This window comes from Oratosquilla oratoria, chromosome 6 (genome assembly GCF_046742065.1).
Source record: "Oratosquilla oratoria isolate Oo_2021 chromosome 6, ASM4674206v1, whole genome shotgun sequence".
Classification (NCBI taxonomy): Eukaryota; Metazoa; Arthropoda; class Malacostraca; order Stomatopoda; family Squillidae; genus Oratosquilla; species Oratosquilla oratoria.
Window position 1 is genome coordinate 82173091 of NC_134782.1, and position 25358 is coordinate 82198448.

At 42.0% G+C, this 25358-nt stretch overlaps 2 protein-coding genes across 13 annotated transcripts in view; one reads left to right on the forward strand and one right to left on the reverse strand.

The window, feature by feature from the left end:
* Positions 1-25358, forward strand: part of LOC143026663 (N6-Methyl-AMP deaminase-like) — a 135689-nt gene that overhangs the window by 72539 nt on the left and 37792 nt on the right. For 4 of the 12 annotated variants that reach the window (XM_076187438.1, XM_076187433.1, XM_076187434.1 and 1 more), the window contains 2 exons: positions 22693-22949; positions 23029-23390. The exons of 1 other annotated variant lie outside the window; for it this stretch is intronic. In XM_076187438.1, coding sequence (XP_076043553.1) covers positions 22693-22949; positions 23029-23166 — 395 coding nt within the window. In that variant the 3' untranslated portion in view covers positions 23167-23390. Of the gene's footprint in view, positions 1-22692; positions 22950-23028; positions 23391-25358 lie in introns of those variants that run through there. 7 more of the 12 variants (XR_012966526.1, XM_076187440.1, XM_076187441.1 and 4 more) reach the window with 4 other exon arrangements.
* Positions 23191-25358, reverse strand: part of Etfb (Electron transfer flavoprotein beta subunit) — a 46955-nt gene continuing 44787 nt past the window's right edge. Inside the window, exon 5 of the mRNA XM_076187445.1 lies at positions 23191-23613. Coding sequence (XP_076043560.1) covers positions 23443-23613 — 171 coding nt within the window. The 3' untranslated portion in view covers positions 23191-23442. The remainder of the gene's footprint in view (positions 23614-25358) is intronic.

Sequence of the window (25358 nt, forward strand, 5' to 3'; positions counted from 1 at the left end):
ATTCTTTCATCAACCCTATCTCCCAGCTCCTTTTCCACCCCTGTTCTCCTCCTCACCTCCTCATTTCTCACTCTATCTAGCCTAGTAACCCCCATCATACTTCTCAGACACCTCATCTCAAACACATTCAAACTCCTTCTCTCTTCCTCTCTTATGTTCCATGTTTCTGCCTCATACAGTGCTGTTGGCACAATCACTCCTTCATACAGTCTCCTCATAGCATCCATTCCTAAATGTCTATTCCTCATTACACTCTTTAATCCACCAACGCATTTACTCGCTTCTCTCAATCTACATTCTACCTCCACCTTCACTCCACCTTTTCCTACCACATTTGCACCCAAGTATCTAAAACTATCCACTTCCTCCAGTCGTTCTCCCTTAATGCTCACTTCCAGTCTACTGCCACTTTCACCCCTTGTACATCTCATCACCTTACTTTTACCCACATTTATCTTTAGCTTTCTTCTATCACATACTCTCCCAAACTCTGCCATCAACTTCCTCAATCCCTCCTCCGATCCTACCACAAGCGCAGTGTCATCCGCAAACAACAGCTGGCTCACCTCCCACTTTTCTCCATTTTCTTTAACCATCTCCAATCCCTTGCCCACTACCCTTGCATTTACCTCTCGCACCACCCCATCCATGTACAAGTTGAACAGCCAGGGCGACATAACGCATCCTTGACGAAGTCCCACCTTTACCTCGAACCACTCACTCTCTCCATTTCCAATCCTGACACAAGCTCTACTACTCTCATAAAAACTCTTGACAGCTCCCAGAAGCTTTCCTCCTATCCCGTATATCTGCATAACCTCCCACAGTGCCTTTCTGTCTACCCTATCATAAGCCTTTTCCAGATCCATAAAAGCCCAAAAAACATCCTTCCCCTTTCCTATAGCTTTCTCACATATCTGTCTTACCACAAAGATCTGATCTACACAACATCTACCTGTCCTAAATCCACACTGTTCCTCACCAATTACTCCTTCTGTTCCTCTCCTAATCCTCTCAATCAAGATCCTCCCATAAGCCTTCCCAACTACACTTAACAAGCTAATCCCTCTGAAACTACTACATTCACACTTGTCCCCTTTTCCCTTGTAAAGAGGAACTATACAGGCACTCCTCCAGTCCTCCGGCACTCTACCCTCTCTCCAGCAAACATTAAATAACCTCACCAGCCAGTCCACCATCACTGTACCTCCCTTTTTCAGACATTCTGCATGGCATCCATCCAGACCAGGTGCCTTACCTGCTTTCATCATCTTAACAACTGCCTTCACCTCATCCTTCCTTATTTCTCCTCACTCATCACTCTCATTTTCTTTACATTTCCCACTGCAGCTATCTTTCCCTCCCTATCCTCCTTATTAGCCCATGTTTTTCTTTGATACCATAGATTACAATACTTTTTTTTTGTCTATTGTTCCTCTTACCCAATCTCTTTTTTCCTTTTATTACTTCTATCGCTGTGTCCTTTGTACTTTCATTCATTTGTTCTTTGACTATTTTTTTAAATAGTATTTTTTGTTTTCTTTCATTTGGTTTTTGATTTCCATCATGTTTGATTTTTTTATATTTTCACCAACTTTGCCTGCCTCTATTATTTTTTCATTAACTTCCCTCAACAGTTTTATTTTTATTTGTCTTCATTTTTCATCTTTTCATTATAAATTTTTACTTTAGTCAGTTCCTTTTTCATTTCTTCCAATTCCCTAACTAATAGTGCATTTTCCTTCCTCAATTCACTCACTTCTTTGTATAATTGGTTATGTCTGTCAATCTGTTTGACTACTTCAACCTTACTAATGCTGATGTTAGTGTACTTCCTTCATCCCCACTAAAAAATTGGATTGCATTCAGGTACCATATCTAACCTCTCCTTTGTAAACACTGAGAGAAAATATTTGTTAAACACCTCTCTTTTTTTTTTTTTTTTTTTTTTTTTTTTTTTACCCGATTCCATCATGACATCTTCATAATTTTTAATTGGGCCTATCCTTTCCTTATTTTTTGTTATGTAGAGATGAAAGAAGACCTTTGGGTTGGATCTCTCTTCTATGACAACCATAATTTCATAGTTACGAAACATATACATACATATACCAAAGGCTTTTTCCCCCTAACAAGGGAGGTAGCCAAAAAAACAATACATACATACATACATATACCAAGGCTTTTTCCCCCTTCCAAGGGAGGTAGCCAAAAAGGGAAAGGCATAAATACACTCCCACCCATTTCATCCCTAAATACACTCCACACCCCTCCCACCCTTCCTCTCATCTGAGCACCTCCTGGATGACGGGTCATCCCTGCACCCTGCCCACCGCCCTGGGTCAGAAGCAGTGTCGCAAGACACAGTACATCCACAGCGAGGCCGCTTCATTTAATCGGCGACCCCCCCTCTCCGTCCCCCTTTGCATATAAGGCGAGGACGGGGAGAAATCCCTTTGGGCTGCGTCAAAATTTACTCACACATACTACCCCACCCCCCACTTCCCCGCCCATTCCTCCTCATGCAGTCACAACATCATCCATATACAACCATTCTCCACTCACCTCTGTCTTCCGTCCTCTCCCTTCCTTCCTCAACAGACATTCCCCTCTTCCCCAAAGCCCCCTTCACCCCATCCATCCACCTCATCCTAGGACGTCCCCTCATGTTCACTCCCTCCACATCTGCCTTCCATACCTCTTTTACTAGTCTTTCTTCACTCATTCTTTCCATGTGTCCAAACCATCCTAATATTCTTTCATCAACCCTATCTCCCAGCTCCTTTTTCACCCCTGTTCTCCTCCTCACCTCCTCATTTCTCACTCTATCTAGCCTAGTAACCCCCACCATACTTCTCAGACACCTCATCTCAAACACATTCAAACTCCTTCTCTCTTCTTCTCTTATGTTCCACGTTTCTGCCCCATACAGTGCTGTTGGCACAATCACTCCTTCATACAGTCTCCTCTTCGCATCCATTCCCAAATGTCTATTCCTCATTACACTCTTTAAACCACCAAGACATTTACTCGCTTCTCTCAATCTATATTCTACCTCCACCTTCACTCCACCTTTTCCTGCTACACTTGCACCCAAGTATCTAAAACTATCCACTTCCTCCAGTCGCTCTCCCTTAATGTTCACTTCCAGTCTACTGCCACTTTCACCCCTTGTACATCTCATCACCTTACTTTTACCCACATTTATCTTTAGCTTTCTTCTATCACATACTCTCTCAAACTCTGCCACCAGCTTCCTCAATCCCTCCTCTGACCCTGCCACAAGCGCAGTGTCGTCCGCAAACAACAGCTGGCTCACCTCCCACTTTTCTCCATTTTCTTTAACCATCTCCAATCCCTGACTCACTACCCTAGCATTCATCTCTCGCACCACCCCATCCATGTATAAGTTGAACAACCAGGGCGACATAACGCATCCTTGACGAAGTCCCACCTTTACTTCAAACCACTCACTCTCTCCATTTCTAATCCTAACACATGCTCTACTACTCTCATAAAAACTCTTGACAGCTCCCAAAAGCTTTCCTCCTATCCCATAAATCTGCATAACCTCCCACAGTGCCTTTCTGTCTACCCTATCATAAGCCTTTTCCAGATCCATGGAAGCCCAAAAAAACATCCTTCCCCTTTCCTATAGCTTTCTCACATATCTGTCTTACCACAAAGATCTGATCTACACAACCTCTACCCGTCCTAAATCCACACTGTTCCTCACCAATTACTCCCTCTGTTCCTCTCCTAATCCTCTCAATTAAGATCCTCCCATAAGCCTTCCCTACTACACTCAACAGGCTAATCCCTCTGAAATTACTACATTCACACTTGTCCCCTTTTCCCTTGTAAAGAGGAACTATACAGGCACTACTCCAGTCCTCCGGTACTCTACCCTCTCTCCAGCAAACATTAAATAACCTCACCAACCAGTCCACCATCACTGCACCTCCCTTTTTCAGACATTCTGCATGACATCCATCCAGACCAGGTGCCTTACCTGCTTTCATCATCTTTACAGCTGCCTTCACCTCATCCTTCCTTATTTCTCCTCCATTCTCCTCACTCATCACTCTCATTTTCTTCGCATTTCCCACTGCAGCTATCTTTCCTTCCCTATCCTCCTTCACATTCAGCAACTCCCTAAAATATTCTGCCCATCTTCCCCTCACTGCCATCTCTTCCATTATCAACTCTCCATCTGTACCTTTTACCTTTTCTTCCCTACTTGATTCGCCTCCTCTTCCTCTCTTAATTTCTTTCCAAAACATCTTTTTATTACTTTCAAAATTTTCTGTCATACTCCTACCCCATTTCACATCTGCTCTCCTCTTTGCCTCCTTTACCTTTTGCTTTACTTCTCTTTTCTTTTCTTTGTACGTCTCATATGACTCCCCTGTCCTCTTTTGTAACCAATCTGTGAATGCTCGCTTCTTCTCTTCTACAGCCTTCTTTGTTTCCTCATCCCACCATTCACTACCCTTTCTTCTATTTCCCCCTGTCCTTCTTGTTCCACACACCATCCTTGCACACTTTAAGACTCCCTCCTTGAACCATCCCCATTCCTCCTCCACACCCATCTCTGCTCTATCCTTTACTCCCTCCCACTCCTCCTTCAGCTTCTTTTCGTACTCCTTCTCCTTTTCCTTTTCATTCAAGGAGTTCACTCTAAGAACCTCCCTACCTTTTGTCCCTTTCCTCCTTCTCCATCTATCCTCCACTCTCAGCTTACCTTCCACCAAAAAATGATCTGATATTCCCCCACCCTCTCCCCTTAGCACATGTACATCCTTAACTCTTCCTATCATAATTCTATTTACCACTACATAATCCATTAGCGCTCTATCTACCACCCTTCCCTCCACCACCCTCTCCCATGTGTACTTATGCTTGACTTTCTTCCGAAACACTGTATTTGCTATCATCAACTCTCTCTCTAGACACATTGCCACCATCAACTCTCCACTACGATTCTTTCCTGGAACTCCACACTTCCCAACCACTCCATCGATTGGACCATTTCCCACCCTAGCATTAAGGTCTCCCAGTACTATTACATTGACATTTCTTCCTAAACCCTCTATGCACTCATTTAAATCTATCCAAAAGGCCTCCCTTTCTTCCATGTTCTTCTCACTGCCCGGCCCATATGCACTTACAAAGACCCACATCTCCTTTCCCAGTTTCACCTTCATCCACATTATCCTTGAGGAAACCTCCTTCCACTCCACTACCCCTTTACCTATCTCCTCACTTACTAGAATAGCCACCCCTTCCCTCCCTCGCCCTCTCTTCACTCCTGATAACCTCCCACTTACACTCCCAAACTTACACTCACCCTTCCCTTTCAACTTAGTTTCACTCAAAGCCAACACATCCAACTTTCTTCTCACAAACATACTACCTATCTCTTCCCTTTTACTCTCATCTGTACCACATCCACGCACATTAAAAGACCCAAACCTTAGGGTGCTGGCCCGAGGCCCTCCAGCACCCCTTATGCCTTTCCTTTGATTTTTAGGAATTTGCCCCTTGGGGCTACAGGGAGAAGGATGCCTAGTCCCTCTCCCCGTCCCTTTCTTCTCGCCTCTTACAATCCAAGTGGGAAAACTTGGTGGCAGTATTCTTTTCCCCCACCACAGGGAATTCCCCCAATCAGAAAGAGAATACTCAGAGAAATGGTACAGGACAGCAACAAGGGGTTGGGGGACAGCATAACGGAGGGACAGTCGTAGTATAAAAGTGTCATCATTTCTCTATGAACAGAAATTCTTCTATCATAGACAAAATGATGTGTGGCTCTGGTCCGTAGGGGCGCCCCATATAGACCCTAAAGTATCGACTGCATGCTACTTTGCCACAATAACAAGCAACCAATACCCCCTAACAAGGGAGGTAGCCAAAAAAACAATAGTGATGAAAAAAAAAAAAAAAAAAATCGCAACTTAATTGTTTTTTTACACCAAATTTGTTCAGATATTAAATATCAAGTATATGAAAACAGGTGTAAGTACTTGATTCATCCCTCCACATATGCATATCTACCTTATCCAAAGAGACATCAGACACTATAAAAATAAACAAATAATTGACCTTTTTAGTCAGGACTCAGATGCTGCAACAAGTGTATACTGTATATGGGAGGGTGGAGGAGGATGGAATGTATTTAGGGATGGAATGGGTGTGAATGGTTTTATGCCTTTTTCTTTTTGGCTATCTCCCTTGTCAGGGGGAAAAAGCCTTGGTATATGTATGTAGTATAATCTTCAAAAATTAAACACTCCAAATTTCCTTGTCATGAATGGTTAAACATACACATGAAATAGGATATACAATAAGGTATGCACAAATTAACCAAGGTCTATGGGCCTGGAAAATATGAAAGAAAAAAAACATGACAATATCCATGTTTTCTTGGGTCGTTTTTTTTGTTTTTTTTAATTATATATATATATACAGACGCTCCTCTACTTACGCTCATTCATTTTACGTTTTTTCGATTTTACGTTTGAACTGACTGTAAAAAAAAAAATTTGAGTGAATTTTTTAGTTTAGCGCGCTCTCCGTAGTTCAAACGATACTTACGCATGACGCTGCGTCCATTGTTTACATTGCACAAATGAGACTGAAATTGCCTTGCCTCATCCTCCTCCACCATCTCAATTTATGTTGCTTGAATTTAATTTATTTGAAATTAATATTATTATTTTACAATGTTATGTGTATAATTAATGATTTAGGGGTGTTTTGTAAGATACGGTAATAGAATTTACGGATGTATAGTACAGTAACAACTTACATTCATTTTCAACTTACGTTCGGCCGTTCGGAACGTAACTAAAACGTAAGTTGAGGAGCGTCTGTATATAAAAATTTTAGTTGCATCTATATTCCCACCCATTCCATCCCTAATACACTCCACTCCCCTCCACCCTCTAATTTTGGCACCTCTTAGATGATGGGTCATCCCTGCATCTTGTCCACTGCCCTGGGTCAGAAGTAGTGCCGCAAGACACAGCACATCCACAGCAAGGCCGCAGAAAAGAAGATGGGGATAAATTCCTTCGGGCTGTGACAATTTTTTCTCACACATACTACCTCACCCCCCATCCCCCCACCCATTCCACTTCACGCATCACATCATCATCCATATACAACCATTCTCCATTCACCCCTATCTCCTGTCCTCTCCCATCCTTCCTCAACAGACATTCCCCTCTTCCCCAAAACCCCTTTCACCCCATCCATCCATCTCATCCTAGGTCACCCCCTCATGTTCACTTCCTCCACATCTGCCTTCCATACCTCTTTTACTAGTCTTTCTTCACTCATTCTTTCCATGTGTCCAAACCATCCCAATACTCTTTCATCCACCCTATCTCCCAACTCCCTTACCATCCCTGTTCTCCTCACCTCCTCATTTTTCACTCTATCCAGCCTAGTAACCCCCATCATACTTCTCAGATACCTCATCTCTAACACATTCAGACTCCTTCTCTCTTATGTTCCATGTTTCTGCCCCATACGGTGCTGTTGGTACAATCACTCCCTCATACAATCTTCTCTAGCATCCATTCCCAAATGTCTATTTCTCATTACACTTTTTAATCCACCAAGGCATATACTCGCTTCTCTCAATCTACATTCTACCTCCACCTCCACTCCTCCCTTTCCTGCCACATTCACACCCAAGTATCTAAAACTATCCACTTCCTCCAGTCATTCTCCCTTAACCTCTTCACTGTGGGCCACATTGCACGTCTGGCAGCATTAGCTGCCCGACGTGTGATGTTGTGTCATAATAATCGCATTATAAAAAATAAAGTCAGTGCTCAATCGTTCGTTCTCTTTCACCCATGAATTTTGATAACCATAGAAAATATGATGAAGCGAGTTTAGAGAGAATGGAGGTTACGAAGGTACGACTACAATAAATATAATCGTGACGCCGACGTTGGCATCATCACGTACCCACTTGCTCCTCATGATGCCTACGTAGGCGTCACCGTATGGAAGTGGTTAATGCTCACTTCCAGTCTGCTGCCACTTTCACCCCTTGTACATCTCATCACCTTACTTTTACCCACATTTATCTTCAACTTTCTTCTTTCACACACCCTCTCAAACTCTGTCACCAACTTCTTCAATCATTCCTCTGATCCTGCTACAAGCGCAGTGTCGTCTGCAAACAACAGCTGGCTCATCTCCCACTTTTCTCCATTTTCTTTAACCATCTCCAATCCCTGACCCACCACCCTTGCATTTACCTCTCGCACCACCCCATCCATGTATAAGTTGAACAGCCAGGGCAACAGAACACATTCCTGACAAAGTCCCACCTTTACTTCGAACCATTCACTCTCTCCATTTCTAATCCTGACACATGCTCTACTCTCGTAAAAACTTTTGACAGCTCTTAATAGCTTTCTTCCTATCCCTTATATCTGCCAAACCTCCCACAGTACTTTCCTGTCTACCCTGTCATAAGCCTTTTCCAGATCCATAAAAGCCAAAAAACATCCTTACCCTTTCCTATAGCTTTCTCACATATCTGTCGTACCACAAAAATCTGATCTACATAACATCTACCAGTCCTAAATCCACATTGTTCCTCACCAATTATTCCCTCTGTTCCTCTCCTAATCCTCAAAATCAAGATCCTCCCATAAGCCTTCCCAGACTTCCTAATCCCTCTGAAACTACTACACTCACACTTGTCCCCTTTTCTCTTGTAAAGTGGAACTATACTCCTTGTAAAGTGGAACTATACTCCTTCTCCAGCACTACCCTCTCTTAAACAAACCTTAAATAACCTCACCAGCCTATCCACCATCACTGTACCTCCTTTTTTTTTTAGACATTCTGCATGGCATTCATCCAGACCAGGTGCCTTACCTGCTCTCATCATTTTAACAACTGCCTTCACTTCATCCTTCCTTATATCTCCATTTTCCTCACTCATCACGGTCATTTTCTTAGCACTTCCCACTGCAACTATCTTTCCCTCCCTATCCTCCTTCACATTTAGCATTTCCCTAAAATACTCTGCCCATCTTTCCCTTACTGCCTTCTCTTCCAATATCGTCTCTCCATCTGCACCTTTTACCTTTTCTTCTCTAGTTGATTCGCCTCCTCGTCCTCCCTTAATTTCTTTCCAAAACATCTTTTTATTACTTTCAAAATTTTCTGTCATACTCTTACCCCATTTCACATCTGCTCTCCTCTTTGCCTCCTTTACCTTGTGCTTTACTTCTCTTTTCTTTGTACCTCTCGTATGACTCCCTCGTCCTATTTTGTAACCAATCTGTGAAAGCTTGCTTCTTCTCTTCTACAACCTTCTTTGTTTCCTCATCCCACCATTCACTACCCTTCCTTCTATTTCCTCCCATCCTTCTTGTTCCACACACCATCTTTGCACTTTTTGTGACTCCCTCCTTGAATCATCCCCATTCCTCCTCCACTCCTAGCTCTAGTCTATCCTTCATTCCCTCCCACTCCTCTCTCAGCTTCTTGTACTCCTTCTCCTTTTCCTTTAAAGTGTTCACTCTAAGCACCTCCCTACCTTTTGTCCTTTTCCTCTTTCTCCATCTATCCTCCACTTTCAACTTACTTTCCACCAAAAAATGATCTGATATTACCCCACTCTCTCCCCTTAGGACATGTACATCCAAACTCTTCCTATTATACTCCTATCTACCACTACATAGTCCATTAACGCTCTATCTACCACCCTTCCATCCACCACCCTCTCCCATGTGTACTTATGTTTGACTTTCTTCCGAAACACTGTATTTGCTATCATCAACTCTCTTTGTAGACACATCTACACCATCAACTCTCCACTACAATTCTTTCCTGGAACTCCACATTTCCCAACCACTCCATCAATTGGTTCATTTCCTACCCTAGCATTAAGGTTTCCCAATACTACTACATTGATCTTCCACCCTAATCCCTCTATGCACTCATTTAAATCTATCCAAAAAGCCTCCCTTTCTTCTACACTCTTCTCACTACCAGGCCCATCTGCACTTACAAAAACCCACATCTCCTTTTCTCAATTTCACCTTCATCCACATTAGCCTTGAAGAAACCTTCCACTCCACTACACATATACCTTTCTCTTCACTTACTAGTATAGCCACCCCTGCTCTCCCTTGCCCTCTCTTCACTCTTGAGAACCTACCAACTACACTCCCAAACTCACATTCACCCTTCCCTCTCAACTTAGTTTCTTTCAAAGCCAATACATCCATCTTACTTCTCACAAACATGCTACCTATCTCTTCCCTTTTACTCTCATCTGTACCACATCCACATACATTAAAAGACCCAAACCTTAGGGTGCTGGTTGGAAAACTCCTAGACCCTCTTATGCCTTTACTTTTTTTTAGGAATGTCCCTTGTGGGACTACAGGGAGAGGGTTGCCTGGTCCCAATCCCCATCCTGTTTTTCTTGCCTCTTATGATCCAAGTGGAAATACTTGGTGACAGCATTCTTTTCCCCCACCACAGGGTAGGCAAAACAAGGAAATGAAATTCAGAGAAATGGGACAGGACAGCAACAAGGGTTTGGGGGACAGTAGCAGGATAATAAAAGTGTCATCATTTCTTAGGGAACAGTCCTCCTCTATCAGACAAAATGATGTGTGGCTCTGGTCCATAGGGGCACCCCATATAGACCCTAAAGTATCAACTGCATGCTACTTTGCCATAACAACATGCAGCCAATACCCCAGATGGAAATGTATATATATATATATATAGTATATATACATAGGTGCTAAGATGGGAGGGAGGGTGGAGGGGTGTGAAGTGTTTTCGGGGATGAAATGGGTGGGAATGTTTTTGTGCCTTGTCCTTTTTGGCTACCCCCCTGGTAAGGGGGAAAAAAGCCTTGGCATATGTATGTATACATATATATATATTGAATATATATAGTTGGATATTTAGTTTTCTAAAAAAGATTGTATTTTAGTTGAGAAAAAATTATTATTTGCATTATGAGGATGGTTAATTTATTAATAGTGTACCAGATTGATTTGAAAGTAGAAAACAGTTGGTCTGTGTATATACCAAGGGGCTCTTCCCCCTTATAAGAGAGGTAGCCAACCAAAGTGCACACCCACTTCCTCCCATTCCACCCCATCCACCACCAATTGTTTCCATCTCATCTTAGATTCTTGTTGATGAAAGGTCATCCCTGTCTCCTGTTCACTGCCTGGGTTTAAGCAATGCAGCAAAACTCAGCATATCCACAGCAGGGCCACTTCATTTACATGACAACCCTCCTTGTCCCCTCATGCAGAAAATAGAGAAAATGGGGAGAAATACCTTCTGGCTGCATCAAAAGAATTAATAAATAATCTTAATCTTGTTGGAGAACCCTGAAACCTTCCAATTTTACATACAGGTATTCAAACTTCCTACTCCTTTGTGTGTCCCCCAGACATTCCCACAGAAAAAATCCCTTACAAGAGAAGCAAAAACCATAATAACATTCTTTTATTCAGGTCATCATCCAGCACTGATAATGCTAGCACAGAAACAAACTGTCCTGGATGCAACCATCACACAGGACACCAAACATCTCATCTTCACTGCTTTACACTACCCAGACAACAACATACTTTTTCCTTGATTGACTTATGAACCAGTCCAGTGGCTTTTCCTGGTTACTTGGGAGCTGTTGATCTACAAGAGAGACCTGGAGCAGTGGATTGATTGATATATAACAAAGGCTTTTTCCCCCTTACTAGGGAAGTAGCAAAAAAAAAAAAAATCCACTCCCACCCATTCCATCTCCCATTCACCCCCCCCTCCCTCCCTCTTATATTGGCTCCTGGATGACAGGTCATCCCAGCATCTCACCCACTGCCCTGGGTCAGAAGTAGTGTCACAAGACACAACACATCACAACAAGGCCGCTTCATTTAATTGGTGGCCCCCTTCTCCATCCCCTCATGCAGAAAAAAAGACAGGGAGAAATACCTTCGGGCTGCATCAATTTATTTTTCACACGTATTCCCTCACCCTCCCATCCCCCACCCACTCCCTTCCATGCATCACAGCATCAACCATACACAACCATTCACCTCTATCTTCTGTCTTCTCCCATCCTTCTTCAACAGACATTCCCCTCATTCTCAATGTCCCTTTTACCCCATCCATCCATCTCATCCTTGGTCACCCCCTTATGATCACTCCTTCCACACCTCTTTCACTAATCTTTCTTCACTCATTCTCATTCTTTCCATGTGTCCAAACCATCCCAATACTCTTTTGTCAACCCTATCTCCAAACTCCCTTTCCACCCCTATTCTCCTCCTCACTTCGTTTCTCACTATCCAGCCTAGTAACCCCCTATCATACTTCTTGGACACCTCATCTTAAAACACATTCAAACTCCTCCTCTCTTATATTCCATGTTTCTGCCCCATGCAGTGCTGTCAGCACAATCACTCCTTCATACAATCTCCTTAACCCATTCAACTCCGATGACAAGATGTCTTGTCATTTGGTCAAATAAAACAAAAAATCATAAAACACCAAAATGTTTGATCAAACACCAGAAAAATATGACGTCAGTCCTCGCTCCGCTGCGAGCGAAGCGAGGATTGACGTCATATTTTTCTGGTGTTTGATCAAACATTTTGGTGTTTTATGATTTTTTTGTTTTATTTGACCAAATGACAAGAATCTTGTCATCGGAGTTGAATGGGTTAAAGCATCCATTCCCAAATTATTATTTCTCATTAAACTTTTTAATCCCCCACCACCACCTCCACTCCCTTTCCCACTATATTTGCACCCAAATATCTAAAACTATCCACTTCCTCTAGTCTCCCTTAATACTCATTTCCAGTCTGCTGCCACTTTCTCCCCTTGTACATCTCATCACCTTACTTCTACCCACATTTATTTTCAACTTCCTTCTTTCACACACCTTCCTCAATCCCTCCTCTGACCCTGCCACAAGTGCAGTGTCATCAGTAAACAACAACTGGCTTATCTCCCAATTTTCTCCATTTTATTTAACCCCTTCCATACGGTGCCGCACACGTAGGCGTCATGGGGAGCGAGTGTATTCGCAAGGCTGCCATATCGGCGTCTTGATTATATTTATTGTAGTCGCCCCTCCATAATGACATTCTTTCTAATTCTTTTGTAATCGCATTTTCTATGGTTATCAAAATTCACGGGTGAAGAGAGAACAATCGATATAAGCGGTGACTATATTTTATGATGAGAGTATTATTACGACACGTCGTACGGCTGGCATTGGCTGCTGCCACCGAGATCTAAGTCCATGACGCCTACGTGTGCGGCACCGTATGGAAGGGGTTAACCATCTCCAATCCCCGTCCCATTACCCTTGTGTTTACCTCTTGCACTACCCCATCCATGTATAAATTGAACAGCCAGTGTGACATAACACATCCATGGCAAAGTTCACCTTTACCTCAGACCACTTATTTTCTCCATTTCTGATTCTAACACAGGCTCTATTACTCTCGTAAAAACCCTTGACTATTCTTAACAGGTTTCCTCCTATCCCGTATATCTGCAATACCTCCCACGATACCTTCCTGTTGACCCTGTCATAAGCCTTTTCCAAATCCATAAGCCCCCCCCCCCAAAAAAAATCCTGTTCCTAAAACTTTTTCACATATCTGCCTTACCACAAAAATCTTATCCATGCAACCCCTACTTGTCCTAAACCCACACTGTTCCTCACCAATTACTTCCTCTGTTCCTTTCCTCATCCTTTCAATCAAAACCCTCCCATAAGCCTTCCCAACTACACTCAACAAACTGATCCCTCTGAAACTACTACACTCACACTTGTCCCCCTTTCCCTTGTAAAGTGAAAATATACAGGCACTACTCCATTCCTCTGGCTTTCTACCTTCTTTTAACCACTTCCATACGGTGACACCTACGTAGACGTCATGAGGAGCAAGTGGGTACGCGATGATGCCGACGTCGGCGTCTTGATTATATTTATTGTAGTCATACCTACGTAACCTCCATTCCCTCTAAACTGGCTTCATCATATTTTCTATGGTTATCAAAATTCACGGGTGAAAGAGAACGAACGATTGAGCACCGACTTTATTTTTTATAATGCGATTATTATGATGCAACATCGCACGTCGGGCAGCTAATGCTGCCAGACGTGCGATGTGCCCCGGAGTGAAGAGGTTAAACAAACATTAAATAACCTCACCAGCTAGTCAACCATCACTGTACCTCCCTTTTTTAGACATTCTGCCTAACACCCATCCAACCTGCTCTCATCATCTTAACAACTGTCTTCACCACATCATTACTTATTTCTCCTCCATTTTCCTCACTCATCACTGTCATTTTTTTTTTTTTTAGGTGGATGGATGGGGTGAAGGGGGCTTTGGGGAAGAGGGGAATGTCTGTTGAGGAAGGACGGGAGAGGACAGAAGACAAGGGTGAATGGAGAATGGTTGTATATGGATGATGATGTGATTGCATGAGGTGGAATGGGCGGTGAGGTAGTATGTGTGAGCAAAATTTGATGCAGCCCGAAGGGATTTCTCCCCTTCCTCTCCTTTTATGCAATAGGGGGACGGAGAGGGGGGGTCGCCGATTTAATGAAGCGGCCTTACTGTGGATGTGCTGTGTCTTGTGACACTGCTTCTGACCCAGGGCAGTGGACAAGGTGCAAGGATGACCCATCATCCAGGAGGTGCTCAGATAAGAGGGAGGGTGGAGGGGTGTGGAGTGTATTCAGGGATGGAATGGGTGGAAATGATTTTATGCCTTTCCCTTTTTGGCTACCTCCCTTGTAAGGGGGAAAAAGCCTTGGTATATGTATGTATCACTGTCATTTTCTTAGCGGTTCCCACTGCAACTACTTTTCCCTCCCTATCCTTCACATTTATTAACTCCCTAAAATATTCTGCCCATCTTCCTCTTACTGCTGTCTCTTCCATTACCATCTCACCATCTGCACCTTCTACCTTTTCTTCTCTACTTGATTTGCCTTCTCTCCCTCTCTTAATTTCTTTCCAAAACATCTTTTTATTACTTTTGAATTTTTCTGTCATACTCTTACCCCATTTCACATCTGCTCTCCTCTTTGCCTCCTTTATCTTATGGTTGATTTTTCTTTTCTTTGTACCTCTCATATGATTCTCTCATCCTCTTTTGTAACTAATAGTGCTTGATTCTCCTCTTCTACAACCTTCTTTGTTTCCTCATCCCACCACTCACTACCCTTCTTTCTATTTCCTCCCATCCCTCTTGTTCCACTCACCATCTTTGCACACCTTGTTACTCCCTCCTTGAACCATCCCCATTCCTAGTTCTACTCTATCCTTCACTTCCTCCCACTCCTCTTTCAGCTTCTTGTACTTCTCCTTTTCTTTCTCATTTAAGCAGTTTACTTTAAGTACCTCCCTACCTTCTGTCCTTCCTCTTTCTCCATCTATCGTCCACTCTCATCTTACCTTCCACCAAAAAAATTATCTGATGTTCCCCCACTCTCTCCCCTTAGAACATGTACTTCCTCAGCTCTTCCTAATATTCTCCTGGTTCCTACTATATAGTCCATTAATGCCATATCTACCACCCTTCTATCCACAACTCTCTCCCATGTGTACTTATGCTCAACTTTCTTCCTAAACACATTTGCTATCATAAACTCCTTTACGATTTTTTCAAGGAACTCTACGATACCCAACCACCCATCTATTGGTTCATTTCCTACCCTAGAATTAAGGTCTCCCAATACCACTACATTAACACTTCTCCCTAAACCCTCTATGCACTCGTTTAAATCTATCCAAAAAGCCTTCCTTTCCTCTACACTGTTCTCATTACCAGGCCCATATGCACTTACAAAAACCCACAACTCCCTTCTCAGTTTCACCTTCATCCTCATTAACCTTGAAGAAACCTCCCATTTCACTACACATTTACTTATATCTTCTCTCCCTTGTCCTCTCTTCACTCCTGAGGCCTTCCCAAACTCAAACTTGCCCATCCCTTTCAGCTTAGTTTCATTTAATGCTAACACATTCATCTTTTCTCACAAACATACTGCCTATCTCTTCCCTTTTACTACCATGTGTACCACATCCACGCACATTAAAAGACCCAAACCTTAGTGTCCTGATTGGAAAACTCCCAGACCCTCTTATGCCTTTGCTTTTTTTAGGAATGTCCCCTTTGGGACAACAGGAAGAAGGATGCTTAGTCCTATCCCCATCCCATTTTTGTTGCCTGACACAACCCAAGTGTGAACACTTGGTGGCAGTATTCTTTTCCCCCACTACAGTGCCTGGTAAAAATCATAGTGGAAAGTTAATGGTGGAAATGTGTTTAGAGTTGATGATAGCTAACACAGTATTTAGGAAGAAAGTCAAGCATAAGTACACATGGAAGAGGGTGGTGGATGGAAGTTTTGGATGTTCATATTCTTAGGGGAGAGAGTGGGGGAACATCATGTAATTTTTTGGTGGAAGGTAAATTGAAAGAGGAGGATAAATGAAGAGGAAAAGGGTGGAAGGTGGAGGGAAGCTTAGAGCAAACTCCTTAAACGAGAAGGAAAAGAAACAGGAGTGCAAGGTGAAGCTGAGAGAAGTGTGGGAGATGGTGAAGGATAGAGTGGAAGTAAGTGTGAAAGAGGAATGAGGGGTGTTTGTTGGAGGAAGTGACAAGGTTTGCAAATATGGTATGTGGAACAAGGAGGATGGGAGGGAATAGAAGAAAGGTTAGTGAATGGTGGGATGATAAAGTGAAGAAGGTAGTAGAGGAGAAGCGAGCATTCAGGGACTGGTTCCAAAGTTGGATGAGAGAAAAATATGAGAAGTATAAAGAAAAAAGAAAAGAAGTAAAACAAAAGATAAAGGAGGCAAAAAGGAGAGCAGTAGACAAGATGCAAGGATGATCCATTACTCAGGAGCCAAGGACAGAGAGAGGGGTGGTCAATGGGAGTGGAGCATGTGGGGATGAAATGGGTGGGAGTGGATTCATGTCTGACTTTGACTGCCTTTCTTATAAGGGAGGAAAAAGAAAAACCTTGGTATATATATGTATGAATCTGCTCCATATGTTTGTGACACTATTGATGTTTATTTCTAATATGTTTAGTGGTTTTATGCTAGTGTTTTTGGGTACATCCTGTGCTCAATTATGTAAATTTGTAAGTTGTGTTCATGTTGCTGATTGTTAAGAACCATGATGCAGAGACATGGTCAAGGATGGTTCTTATGAATTGCTTAAAGATGATTATTAGATTTTTATGTTCTTCAAAGTCCGTGCTTGTGATGATTAAGTAGGTTAGTTTTCTTGTTGGTTTATGCACTCAGGTTGTGTGGAGCTGGAAGTCATAAGAGTAAAATGTTAAGCCTAGAATTTTAGGATTCTTTTTTAATGGCCATTTAGTTTTATTATAGTATGGTTTTTTGATTAATGCTTGTCTGGTGTGAGGCTTCCATTTTGTAATTGTTGAGCTATTGTTTTAATCTATTCAAGTAGGCTGAGGTATTGGCTGCATGTTATTGTAGCAAAGTAGCATGCAGTTGATACTTTAGGGTCTATATGGGGCACCCCTACCGACCAGAGCCACACATCATTTAGTCTGTGATAGAGGAAAACTCTGTACATAGAGAAATGATGACACTTTTATACTATGACTGTTCCTCTGTTATACTGTCCCCCAACCCCTTGTTACTGTCCTGTACCATTTCTCTGAATATTCATTTCCTTTTTTCGCCTACCTACCTTGTGGTGGGGGCAAAAGAATACTGCCACCAAGTATTTCCACTTGTCGTAAAAGGTGACAAAAAAGGGATGGGGGATGGGATTAGGAGTCCTACTACCTGCAGCCCCAAAAGGGGACATTCCTAAAAATGAAAGTAAAGGCATAAGAGGGTCTGGGAGCTTTCCAACCAGTACCCTAAGATTTGGGTCTTTTAATGTGCGTGGATGTGGTACAGATGAGAGTAAAAGGGAAGAGATAGGCAGTATGTTTGTGAGAAGAAAGATGGATGTACTGGCTTTGAGTGAAACTAAAATGAAAGGAAAGGGCAACTGTGAGTTTGGGAGTGTAGCTGGGAAGTACTCAGGAGTGAAGAGGGAACAAGGGAGAGAAGGGGTAGCTATACTAGTAAGTGAAGAGATAAGTGGGTAGTGGAGTGGAAGGTGTCATCAAGGTTGATGTGGATGAAGGTGAAGCTGGGAAAGGAGATGTGGGTTTTTGTAATTGTGTATGGGCCTGGTAGTGAGAAGAGCGTAGAGGAAAGGGAGGCTTTTTGGGTAGATATAAATGAGTGCATAGAGGGATTAGGGAGAAATGTCAATGTAGTTGTATTGGGAGACCTAAATACTAGGGTAGGAAATGAACCAATTGACGGAGTGATTGGGAAGTATGGAGTTCCAAGTAAAAATCGTAGTGGAGAATTGATGGTGAGTGTCTTGAAAGTTGATGATAGCAAATACAGTGTTTAAGAAGAAAGTCAAGCATGAGTACACATGGGAGAGGGTGGTGGATGGAAGGGTGGCAGATAGAGCATTAATGGACTATATAGTGGTGACCAGGAGTATGGTAGGAAGAGTTTAGGATGTACATGTTCTAAGGGGAGAGAGTGGGGGAATATCAGATCATTTTCTGGTGAAGGTAAATCGAGAGTGGAGAATAGGTGGAGAAAGAGGAAAAGGGCAGAAGGTAGGGAGGTACTTAGAGTAAACTGCTTAAATGAGGAAAAAAAGGGAGAATGAGTATAAGATAAAATTGAGAGAGGAGTGGGAGAGAGTAAAGGATAGAGTAGAACTACGAGTGGAGGAGGAATGGGGATGATTCAAGGACGGAGTCATAAGGTGTGCAAAGATGGTGTGTGGAACAAGGAGGGCGGGAGGAAATACAAGGAAGGGTAGTGAGTGGTGGGATAAGGAAGCAAAGAATGGTGTAGAAGAGAAGGAGCAGGCATTCATAGATTGGCTACAAATTAGGACGAGGGAATCGTATGAGAGGTGCAAAGTAAAGGGAAAGGAAGTTAAGCATAAGATAAAGGAAGCAAAGAGGAGAGCAGATGTGAAATGGGGAAAGAGTATGACAGAAAATTTTGAAAGTAATAAAAAAAATGTTTTGGAAGGAAATTAAAAGAGGAAGAGGAGGCGAATCAAGTAGAGAAGAAAAGGTAAAAGGTGCAGATGGAAAGATGATAATGGAAGAGAAGGCAGTGAGAGGAAGGTGGGCAGAGTATTTTAGGGAGTTGCTTAATGTGAAGGAGGATAGGGAGGGAAAGGTAGTTGCAGTGGGAAGCGCTAAAAAAAATGAGAGTGATGAGTGAGGAAAATGGAGGAGAAATAGGGAAGGATGAAGTGAAAGCAGTTGTTAAGATGATGAAAGCAGGTAAGGCACCTGGGTTGGATTGATGCCATACAGAATGTCTGAAGAAAGGAGGTACAGTTATGGTGGACTGGCTGGTGAGGTATAAAAGAGGGTAGAGTGCCAGAGGACTGCCTGTATAGTTCCGCTTTACAAAGGAAAGGGGGACAAGTGTGAGTGTAGTAGTTACCGAGGGATCAGCTTGTTGAGTGTAGTTGGGAAGGCTTATGGGAGGGTCTTGATTGAGAGGATTAGGAGAGGAACAGGGAATAATTGGTGAGGAACAGTGTGGTTTTAGGATAGGTAGGGGATGTGTAGATCAGATTTTTGTGGTAAGACAGATATGTGAGAAAGCTATAGGAAAAGGTAAGGATGTTCTTTTGGGCTTTTATGGATCTGGAAAAGGCATATGACAGGGTAGACAGGAAGGCACTGTGGGAGGTACTGCAGATGTATGGGATAGGAGGAAAGCTGTTAAGAGCTGTCAAGAGTTTTTATGAGAGTAGTAGAGCTTGTGTTACGATTAGAAATGGAGAGAGTGAATGGTTTGAAGTAAAGGTGTGGGGCTTCGTCAGGGGTGTTTTATGTCGCCCTGGCTGTTCAATCTTTACATGGATGGGGTGGTGCGAGAGGTGAATGCAAGGGTAGTGGATCAAGGGTTGGAGATGTTTAAAGAAAATGGAGAAAAGAGGGAAGTGAGCCAGTTGTTGTTTGCTGACGACACTGCGCTTGTAGCAGGATCAGAGGAGGGATTGAGGAAGTTAGTGACAGAGTTTGAGAAGGTGTGTGAAAGAAGGAAGCTGAAGATAAATGTGGGCAAAAGTAAGATGATGAGATGTACAAGGGGAGAGAGTGACAGTAGGCTGGAAGTGAGCATTAAGGGTGAGAAACTGGAGGAAGTGGATACTTTGATACTTGGGTGCAAATGTGACAGGAGAGGGAGGAGTGGGGGTGGAGGTAGAATGTAGAGTGAGAGAAGCGAGTAAATGCATTGGTGGATTAAAAAGTGTAATGAGGAATAGACATCTGGGAATGGATGCTAAGAGGAGGTTATATGAAGGAGTGATTGTGCCAACAGCAATGTAAGGGGCAGAAACATGGAACATGAGAGAGGAAGAGAGAAGGAGTTTGAATGTGTTTGAGATGAGGTGTCTGAGAAGTATGATAGGGGTTACTAGGCTAGAGTGAGAAATGAGGAGGTGAGGAGGAGAACAGGGGTGGAAAGGGAGCTGGGAGATAGGGTTGATGAAAGAGTATTAGGATGGTTTAGACACATGGAAAGAATGAGTGAAGAAAGATTAGTAAAAGAAGTGTGGAAGGCAGAGGTGGAAGGAGTGAATATGAGGGGGCGTCCTAGGATGAGATGGATGGATGGGGTGAAAGGGGCTGTACAAAAGAGAGGAATGTCTAGAGGAAGGACGGGAGTGGACAGAAGATAGGTGTGAATGGAGAAGGGTTGTGTATAGATGAGGCTATGATGCATGAGGGGGAGTGGGTGGGGGATGGGGGGTGAGGAAGTATGTATGAGGAAAAATTTGACGCAGCTCGAAGGGATTTATCCCCATCTTCTGTCCTGCATGAGGGGACGGAGGGGGGGGGGGGGTCGCCGAATTTATGAAGTGGCCTTGCTGTGGATGTGCTGTGTCATGCAACACTGCTTCTAACCCAGGGCAGTGGACAGGATGCAGGGATGACCTGTCATCCAGGGGGGTGCCAAGATGGGAGGGTGGAATATATGGGAAATAAAATGGGTGGGAGTGATTTCTACGCCTTTTTCATTTTGGCTACCCCCCGTGTAAGGGGGAAAAAGCCTTTCGTATATGTATGTATATAAGTAGGCTGAGGTGTTCTTTGCTATTTTGTATTGACTGTGCAGGGATATCGTTTTCAGGTTATCTGGATATGAAAGAACATCAGTGTTTAGTGCTGGTTCTGGAGTTGGGATATCATTCATGAAGAGAATGAACAGTAAAGGAGATAGTATTGTACCTTGAGGGGCTCCACTGGATAGCATTTTTGCTCCTGAGATTTGGTTGTTTGTGGTTACTCTGCAGTAACCATGTTAGGAAATTGGTTAACCAATTCTTATGTAACAGTCCCCCCAAACATAAATGCAGAAGTGAAATCACTCCAGACTTGCAAGAGTAGCACTAGAATTGATCTGGTAGCAGATGACCAGATACAATCACCATGTAGAAAATATAGAATTTTATCTTGCTGTGCCCTGCACTAACTTCAGAAATTTGACAAAACTTCATTACTGAGTGACATAAGGAGCTGAACCTCTGACTTTATTCTTCTCCCTAGGGGCTGTGGGTTTCCTGAAAGAGAACTGGGAAACTGATTTAATTAACATGGTGCTAATTTTTCAAGTGTCATTGTAACTAGTGGCACTTAAGTGAAGACAAGCAAGACTTGACTAAAGAATGTCAAATATTTGGGCTCAGAATACATTTGAAAATAGCATAAACAGTCATATGGAAATCTCTGCAAAATATACTCTTAGTAAATAGAAAAAATGGGCTGAACAAATCTAATTGGAAATTCAATCAAAATGCATTAACCATTTTCCCATGTTTATTTTGTAATTACAAAAATGTAAATTTTTCTTAAACAGTTCTAGGGGGGAATACATGCATTTGATGAGGTCCACCAATGAAATTTGGATGAAGATTGAAGAGATCCAGAACAATTGTGTCAATTTCAGGTCTCATTTATTCTAAATATACTTGTGTGATCTCCGATTACATTTGCTTAAATGGTAGGTAGTTTGGTGTTCAAACAAATTTTGGAAGGGAAAAAATAAATAAGTAAATAATAATAATAAAAGTAGCTGTTCCTTGGCCATGTAAATCAAATATTCATAAGTGTTGAGCAACAAAAGTACCTGGACATCTCATATCCAAGCAGTCTAACAAAATTTAATAGGATATGGTAGGAGACATCTTCCAATTTTTTTGAGGATATCAACACAGTGATGTAGAATATCACTGATTTTGCTTCAACTGCAAATGGGCAATTTTATGTTGCTGTTTGGGTGGACTCTAATGTGAAGGTCTCGCACAAAACGGTATCCTGAACTGCATGAACCTGACCTCAGGTGAAACAAAATTTGTAAAATGTTGCTGTTCTCATTTTTATGTATCACTTTGGCAAATGAAATGAAATATACATACGTACATATACAAGGGAGGTAGCCAAAAAGAAAATGGCATAAAACCATTTCATCCCTAAATACACAACCCCCCCCCCCCTCTTATCACCTCCTAGAATTGAATTATTAATTTCTGGAATTAAATGATTAATTTCAGAGATGTGCATAACTTCTAACATAAAGTCCAACACAGCATCTGATGTCGGCAGCCACCATGTGAAGCACTGGAAGGAAGATGGCCACCCATTTGTCATTTGTGTAAGATTAAATAATTTCTTAGCATTGTCAAGTGTTTGGTGTATTATAATATTTGGTGGTCCTGTTTGTACTAAAAATAATTTCTTTCTCTTCCAGACTGATGATAAAGGTGTCTTTTGTACATCTCTTTCAAATGAGTACTACATTTTTGCAAAGGTAATTAAATGAATTACTTATCCAATATTCTTCTCTGCATAAAAATGTGTTCCACAAATAACTTGAACATTTGTTTCAGCATCACTGCATCTCCAAAGAGGAAATAAGCAAATTGTGTGAAGCTGCTGTGGATACAACGTTCCTTTCACCAGCAGAGAAGATGAAACTAAAAGAAACATTGTCTATTAAACTTCACTCTTTACAAACCTCTGAGTAATACTTAGGATTTGAGTCAAACCACTTGTATAGTCTAATTTTATATTCCAAATAACTCTTATATACATTTCCAATGGATAATGGTTCATAGAAACTAGTGTAGAAAAATTGCATTGAACTAGGATATCCAGTTGTATTTGACCTCCCTTATAAGGGGGAAGAGGAATTGGGTTTGAACAATTGCTAGGCTAAAAGGAGTTTTGTAATTTTTTTTTTTTTTTTGTACATCACTCATGATGGAAAGAAAAAACTTGGTCTTCCATACAAATGACATTATTTATACTCTACCAAGTTCCTTTAACTTGGCTACTAATGTGTCAATATCTTCAACCTTGACACCTGCTTCTCTCTGAGGGGGATCACGCACCTCTACAACTTCAAAATGGGAACTTGTGTCAACACCAACATCGGCTGGCTTCATCTTTGCAATCTTCTTCTTCTTTGCTTTCTTTAAAGAAGAAATGAGAAGGGTTGTGTTTAGAAAGTGACTTATCAAATAATTTCTTACAACTTCTACCTACTCATTAACTCACCATCCCAATCCCACAAAGCTTGAACAACCATGGAGATAAAAATAAACACCAGGTGAGGATGGGGCCTGTATTAGTATGATGTTTTGCCTTTTCAAGTACATGGTTGTGATACACATGGCAGATTAATTAAAAGGAATGGGGGTGGGTGGTATTAAGGTGGACCAAATGTCTGGAAACAGGAAAGGTTAAGGATATGATGGAAGAATTGGCTAGGTGAAGGAAATAACCAAGGAACAAGAAAATGAGAAGGGTTAGCAATTGTCTACTTGAGAGGAAAAAGTGTATTTTGGAGGACAACTAGGGATAGCATAAAATTGTGTTGGCAATGGTATTAAAGGAATTAGGTGGGGGCGAGATGAACTTGCCCCTATTTTGTTCGTGTTAGTTCCTTGTTTGATGGCTGTTTCCAGACATTGTCTACAGATCTTGTTGGGCTCAGACCAGAAGTTCTGCATTTACCCAGTCCATCTGGTTGCTACCATCTCCTGAGTGCAACACACACATTGGGGGTGACATCATGGCAGACATTGTACCTATGTTCTTGTATCCAGGTTTTTAGGTTGCGTGATTGTTCCCCAATGTAGGATTTTGTAGGATTTTTCACATCCTGAGCACAAAATTTGATAAACACTGTATTGTCCAGCTTTTTCCCAGTGTTTATTCTTGTCCTCGTGATTTCTCTAATTGTCCTACTGGTCTGTCACATTGCTACTACCAAATTTGTGGTTTTTGAAATACAAGTCAGGTTGGTGGCAACGTTGCTGGTTGTCCTGCTCTGCTGCTTACAGCCTTCCAAAATCTTAACCTCTTCAGTACGGGCCTTAAATCTCGCGGGCAGCAGCCGCTGCCAGCCACACGACGTGTCGTAATAATACTCGCATCATAAAATATAGTCACCGCTTATATCAATCGTTCTCTTTCACCCGTGAATTTTGATAACCATACGCAGGGGCAACTACAATAAATATAATCAAGACGCCGATATGGCAGCCTCGCTTATCCACTTGCTCCTCATGCTGCCTACGTATGCGGCACCGTATGGAAGGGGTTAATGGCCTGTTTGCATTTATCTAAAAGGAAATATAGAAATTTTAATTTTAAAAAGTCTCCCTATATCAGCACTTTTCTATGTATTCACTGCATATTCTGAGTGCCCTAAGGAAGAAGCCTATCACTACTCCTTTCTTGACCCTGATGTTATGGTGGGAGTATAAATGAATTAAATCATTTCTGTATACAGGTAGTCGTTGACTTACGACCGAGTTCGGTTCCGACAGACAGGTCGTAAGTCGATCTGGACGCAAGTCGGTCTATATATATATACAGTATATATTACCCTTTATATAATATATATATATATATTTAGCATACTGAAATAATCTTAGCATCTTTGAACTATGTTGTATAGTATTTTTTACCTTTTTATAATTTCATCTGATTTTCTTTGGGAAACGTAGCCTAGGCCTAAGCATATTGAATAAAATCCTATCATCTTTGACCTATGATATTTAATACTGTATTTGTTAACCTTTATTATTTTACCATCAGACTTTCTTTAGGAAACATATGCATACTGCATAAAATCTTATTATCTTTGAGCTACGTTGTTTAATATTCATTAACTTTTTATCATTTTTGTTAGGAAACGTAGCCTAGGCCT